This window comes from Asterias amurensis, chromosome 5 (assembly GCF_032118995.1).
Source record: "Asterias amurensis chromosome 5, ASM3211899v1".
Classification (NCBI taxonomy): Eukaryota; Metazoa; Echinodermata; class Asteroidea; order Forcipulatida; family Asteriidae; genus Asterias; species Asterias amurensis.
In genome coordinates, this window is record NC_092652.1 from 5,270,083 (window position 1) to 5,276,694 (window position 6,612).

Below are 6,612 nucleotides of genomic sequence, written 5' to 3' on the forward strand. Positions count from 1 at the left end.
TGAAAGCAGACAGGAGAAGTAGCTGTCCTTTTTGAAGCAGACAAGGTAGGTTTGGATTAATTTGACTTCATTTATTTCATTTTCATCGAGCTATGAGTGTATGATACAGAAGATTGTGTCCTTGATATAGAAGACGGACTCCTACAGAAGCACAAGCAGGGAAAATGTTCGTTTTTACGAATCAAAGCCTGTCAGTGTCATCGCAATTTTATTGCTTTATAAGCCAAAGTATTTTTACATTATTTTGTAAGCAGAAATTTTCGAAAAGTTTTAATAAGTTATTTTTATACAACAATGTTTTACAAAATATTAATGATATAATTTGTTTCAGCTTAACAAGCATATACGTGTTATTGTAACTTGAAGTGTGAAATTACTTATTGAAAAAAAAAAAATCAAAACCAAAATTGGTGTAATAATATGCAAACAAAATAACGTAAGGCTATGTGTGTATCCCCCATCCCCACAGCACAATGGCAATGCCATACAAGTATTGCAACATATACGTCGTTGTTTTCATAAAAAAATTTGTTAATTTCTGCAAGGTCAGCGATAAACAGATGGGGGTCCTTGTTTGCATAACAACAGACGATATTGTTTTAGTTTAGTGATTTGATATGTTCTTATGATTTACCCGGTAAATACCACATTTTATTATTTCACAGATCTAAAATACCAGTTATGCAAAGTTTCTACTTTGTGAGCCAGCATAGAGCAATTTTTGTGGGGCAATCCGCCCTCGTAGAATGACAAGAAAATTAAAAACAAAGGGAATGAAATAAAAATAAAAAACCAGTAGGGAAACCAGGACCAGGCCAAGCCCGTATAGCACTGAGCCACGAAAGTCCAGCAGTACCAGACTATCTATGGCTGGAACGTGCAGGCCAAGCCGGGTGAGGGTTACTGAATAACAAGTTTTCAGTGACCTATGAATTGTAACGGAGTTAGAACTTTAGACGGAGTATGGAATGAAATTCCACCTCCTCGAACATCAAACGGCAAATGCTTTGCCTCCTGATTTTCTTATAGCTAGTAGATTGTGTTTTAGATATCTTTAGAAGCATATCACTATCTTGTACACTCGACATTTAACATGTACTACACTTATTCGCTGAAGACGGGATGGGCGAAAAACCTGGAAAACCCTTCAAGGGGAAAAGCGGGGAAATACCCATACCGGTTCCATTAATGGCAACCAAGCCTTACTGCTTCGTACTTCAGCTGAGTGTGCTTCAAAGCCCATGTCCTTACTGCATGCTCATTGAGCTTAAATAATTTAAGTTTTACTTTGTGTAATACCACTGTTTACCTAATTACATACATATAAACATAATTTTATACCGCAACTTCCATCGAGATCACAGCGGTGTTTAGACTGTCACTAAATTATCTTAATTAAATAAACTACACATGAAATAATGTTAAACTTGAAGAACTCCGACCCTTTAAGCTAATTGAATTATTTGGTGGAAGGAGGGGATGGCGGAGGTGAAAGAAATGTTTGCCTCCGTTGCAGATGAATCTCGTAGTGCAAGTGTTTCTCAATGGTAGTGAACACTGCACTCAGTTTGGCTTGGGCGTTCCGTTCCTTAATCACCGCCTTTGTATTTTGCTTTACCAATTCTTACAGGTTATGTAACCACCCATTAGCTGGCACAAGTTTTTGGCAAAGTTAGTTTGTTTATTACTTTATTTTTCCCCCACTGCCTTAGTTTGATCTTTGCCTATTGTAAATGATCAACGACCCGCGTCCATAAATGTCATTAAGCTTTGCTTAATTTTGTTTTGTTCCCTAACCTATGGCCAGACAAACTTTTAGTATAGTAATATCAAATACCACGTTATCCCGGGTCGAATTAACACAAAGGGCATCACGGGTTATCGCTTCTCCTTTATCCTAGTTTTTTTCAACCTATTTATATTTATTTAATTTTTTGGACACAATTTCTGTTGTTGAGTTGATTGCTCTTAGGTGACCAGGCAGCCACATTCGAAAGTGTTGGTGTGAAATAAAGGGAATAGGTTTATAAACATCCATGGTTTATAAACGACCATTTGGTTCTTTTCAGAATCACCACAAGTGTTCTAGAAAGACTGCAAACCTTACTATAAGAACTTTTCCATTTTGCAAAACTCTAAATCCTTCTCGTATTTAAATGTTAAAAAACGGGGTTTTTAAGCCGTAAAAAAAAACACGTATGAAAATTCGAACTTCCAGCTATTATCCTGGTTTTAAAATGAATCATTGAACATGAACGTGTAATTTTTTAGATTTCTAACACTCTGAAATACAAAAATGTTAGTGCAAAGTGTCGAAAGAAGCGCCACCCAAACTATGGGATTGCAAAACCACAGAAAGGCTGCTAACGGTCACGGATAGCTAAATGTATGCGTATGGGTATCCGTTCACGTGCGAAACCTCCCTGATATATCATAACTGGTAATTACGTTTTACATGCTAAAACTGAGACCATTGTTTTACTCATTTCTCAAAAACTACATCACCTCAGCAAGTAATATTTGAAGGGAAGCTTTCTACCAACTGTTGAAGTGTAATGTAAGTCTGTGGACATTGTGTTTTGTGTTACATAGAGTACAAATGCTTTAAATTTGTTTTCAAAATGTTTTTCTGTATCGTTAAAAATCTCTTCAGATCAAATTTTCAAGATGGCGGAAGGAGTTTCAACAGATCCACTGCTCAGTAAGGTCTTACTGGGACACTTGGAGTGTTCCATCTGCTGCACTCGTTACAATCAACCCAAAAACATGGATTGCTCACACAGTTACTGCCTCAAATGTCTCCAAGAACTAAAGAAAACTCAAAATCCTGACACTAATAAACTTAAATGTCCTCTGTGCCAGAAAGAAACCATCTTACCACTCGATGGAGTGACTGGATTACAAAACAACTACATTCTGATTGCTATGGTGGAGGAAGTCAACAAACACGAACAGCTTCCACAAGGTGAAGAGTCAAAGGTCATGTGTCAGGCTTGTGATGAGGAAAACGCGGCAATTTCACGATGTTTGAATTGTGAACATTATCTCTGTCTGGAGTGTCAGAAAGCACACCAACGTTTCTCTGCAATGAAGAATCATGAGGTCAAAACTTTGGCTGAATTGCAAGAAGTTGATGAAACCCAAACTGAATCAAAGAGGAACATCTCAAGATGTGACATCCATCCCATTCAAGAGCTCTGCCTCTACTGTATGACGTGTGAGCAACTCACTTGTAAACTCTGTGCTGTTCAACAGCATAAACAACCAATGCACAATCTGACTGATTTATTAACAGCTTTTGAAATTTGTGAAACTGAAGCAAGAAAGGATGTCTCACAATTGCACAAAAGCAAACTCAAAATTGCTGCAATGCGCACGAGACTGAGCTGTTTGTTTCAAGAAACAAACGATCATATTTCTTATCATACAGAACGGAAAATTGACAAAATCAGACGAGAAGAAATAAGATTAAAACAAAGTGCCAAATTGATGTACCAAAACAAGGATAAGAAATTGGCAAAACTGCAATTTGCAGAAGAGACACTGTTGCCCACTGGCAGCGCAATGACTAATGCGAATCGTCTGGAAATTCTTCACAAATATGAACACGATGTCTTTGTACGTGAACATCAAGAAGAAGAGTTGACCTATGACCTCTCTTTTATTGCTTTCTGCGAAGTTGAGAATGAGGTTGAACTTGGGACACTTCTTAACAAAGAAAAATGGGAATTAATGAGTGAAGTGGAAGCTGATGCTGGGTGTTTGTCATCCTATTCCACCGGTGAGATTGTAGCTGTATCGGGTTCACAAATTCAGATACTGCGCCAATTTGGCAAAGATTTTAACATAGTTTCACAATGTTGGTGTACAGATATATCCCAATCCACTGCTATTGCAGTAAACAATGAAGACCATCTCATTGTTCTAGACAATCCTAATGTCAAGACATTGAACAAGGAGTTTCAGCTTCTTCATCAGTTCACTCCATCAGGTACAGGGTATAGCAGTAAACCCACATGCCTTGCAGTAGATGAGAACAATCTGATAGCAGTGGGTTATTATGTTCATCGAAACACTGATGAATATTTTTGCATGGGAGATCCAGAGTTGGGAGAGGTTTCTCTACACAACCCCGATGGATCCCTCATCAGAACACTGTATTCTCCAGGGACTGTTAAGAACATGGCCATGAGTCACCAGAGAATCATATTTACTGCCGAGAGGAAGCTCATATTTGTTGATTATGAAGGTAAACAGATTTTGGAACCCCAAATAAACGAATGTGTTGACGGGTTATGTTGTGACACAGCAGGCGATATCTATGTACTTTATCCTAAAAGAATCCAACATCTTAGTGCAGATCAGGGCACACATCTTGAATGGATCGATGTCAATCAGACTAAGGTGAACAAACTCACATTTACCCATAAGGGTAAGTTAGTAACTGGGGGAGATCGTATCCTATATATTTATCACAGAGTCTTGTAATTGTCGTATAACGTTGGATCTTGTACAGTTTTAATGCTGTTTAGCACCGGGCTCTATTAGTGTACTGATAACGATTCCGAAGCACACAAAACAAGTTCAACAGGTAGATTTCTAGTGTTCAACGTCTTTATTGGCGACTCACTCTCACAAAATAGAGGCAGCGCCTCAAAGCAGTGGGAACTGGAACTTGTACAGAAAGACTCAAAACAGACGTAACCCGAACAGACCGGTAACAGACCGGGAAAAGACCCCTGAATAAGTATAAAACAAGGGTTTAAATACACACATAAGTTAAAAGAACTCATACACAATACATCACACTGCAGCCAGTACAAACTATAGTTCAGACATAAGATACACTAGCGGGATGCCGCGCTTCGCGCGGCACCCCGCTAGATGATGCACAAATATTCGAAATGTAATGTGGGTGAGGGTGTTATACGCCTCTCTTAATATTTATGCATGGCGTCATCATTCTAACCCAAAATGAAGCTATTGCGCACGTCCGCCACTACTTGCAGTGGCTGCGCCCACCTCGTTTTGGGTTAGACGACGTACCTTATGCATACTTCTAGAAACTATAAGGCTCCCCCGTGAGCCTTATAGGGGTCTAATATTTTGGACCTCCTAACGCTATACGTTGTTCAAATCAGCGTTGATAGGTGCATTTTTTACGACCGTTAGCCAGCAACAACTAAAATTTCTTTTGTACTACACGACCAAAACTTTTCACACACACTCAATATACATTCATAATGCTTGCATTTCCTTTTTGTTGAGTGAAATTAAAAAACATCGTCAAAAAATGACATTTTTTGCTCGGTACTCACTGTTGTTTTTCTGCCGCATCGCACCAGCCTACTACATGTAGATCGACGAACTGCCGAGCCGCGGCCGAGTCGAACTGTGAAAGCGGTGTTACAAGGCAGTGCAGCAATGCGTGAGTGCTGTCCGTTTACAATACCCGCCGTTCACGCATAAAGCTTGCATGCACTGTGGCGGCCATATTGGATTTGGGATTTTGAGGCATTATGGGACATTTTGCCTCGATCGAACATTGAACACACGTACGTGCAAGTAGTTTCAAGTCCTAGTCGTAAGTTTGTACGTTTCGAAAACCGGTACATTTCTTGCATTTTTCCGGCAATGTCGACCACATGTATTGCTGCTGATGTATTGCTGCTTGAGGCAGCAAAACAACTAAAAATGGGGTCAGTTTGCAAAGTGGTCCGGTCCGACGTCTTTTCCAGCGCTGTACAGTAAACACTTCGAGCCGCCGTGCTTCAAATATCGCGCCTCGATTGACGTCACGAACAGCGCCTTCAGGTCTACTTTAAATTTGTTTATAAAATGGAAACTAAATTTTTAGAACCTTAGTTAACTGTTTATTTATATTCTACTCATCAAAACACATATTTTAGTGACAAAAGCTTTTATCTTGACAAAATACCACTTCCAGATGACTTTAAATTATTAGGCAGTTCTTTTTTTTCTGACTGCCATCTGTACATACTTTGCTAGTTTTTTTTTTTAAGATTGTACATTCACATTCAGATATAGACACCAACCCACGCCGCAAGAATTGGCTTCGATTCGGCTTCGATTCTTACCAGAACTTAAAGGAACACGTTGCCTTGGATCGGACGAGTTGGTCTATAAAAAGCGTTTGTAACCGCTTGTTATATAAAATGCAAAATGGGTAGAAAGATGTTTTAAAAGTAGAATACAATGATCACACACACAAATACGCCTCGAAATTGCGTGGTTTTCTTTTACATCGTCGACTAACACAGTCGGCCATTTATGGGAGTCAAATGTTTGACTCCCATAAATGGCTCCAAGTGACTCCAAGTGTCCCCGACTGATCTTCACTGACTCTGCAGTAACACCTTCCGCCATTTTGAGTTGTTGATCTACTGAATGTTAAAGATAAATTTTGTGTAGATCATTGTATTCTACTTTTACAACATCTTTCTAACCATATGCATTATATAACAAACGGTTTGTATAGACCAACTCGTCCGATCCAAGGCAACGAGTCACTTTAATAAGATATGCATAAAGTAAGGGTTTCGTACAAAATATAACCAAGAGATAACAAAGATGTAGATATGTCTCCCACAA

The 6,612-nt window shown here is 38.9% G+C and overlaps 1 protein-coding gene across 1 annotated transcript; it reads left to right on the forward strand.

Moving 5' to 3' along the window:
* On the forward strand, positions 1 to 5,806 carry LOC139937036 (uncharacterized). Its single transcript, XM_071931997.1, has 2 exons — positions 1 to 45; positions 2,654 to 5,806. Exon 2 carries the CDS (start codon positions 2,668 to 2,670, stop codon positions 4,486 to 4,488), a length of 1,821 nt encoding a protein of 606 aa, XP_071788098.1. The 5' UTR covers positions 1 to 45; positions 2,654 to 2,667; the 3' UTR covers positions 4,489 to 5,806.
* The last annotated feature ends 806 nt before the right edge of the window (positions 5,807 to 6,612 follow it).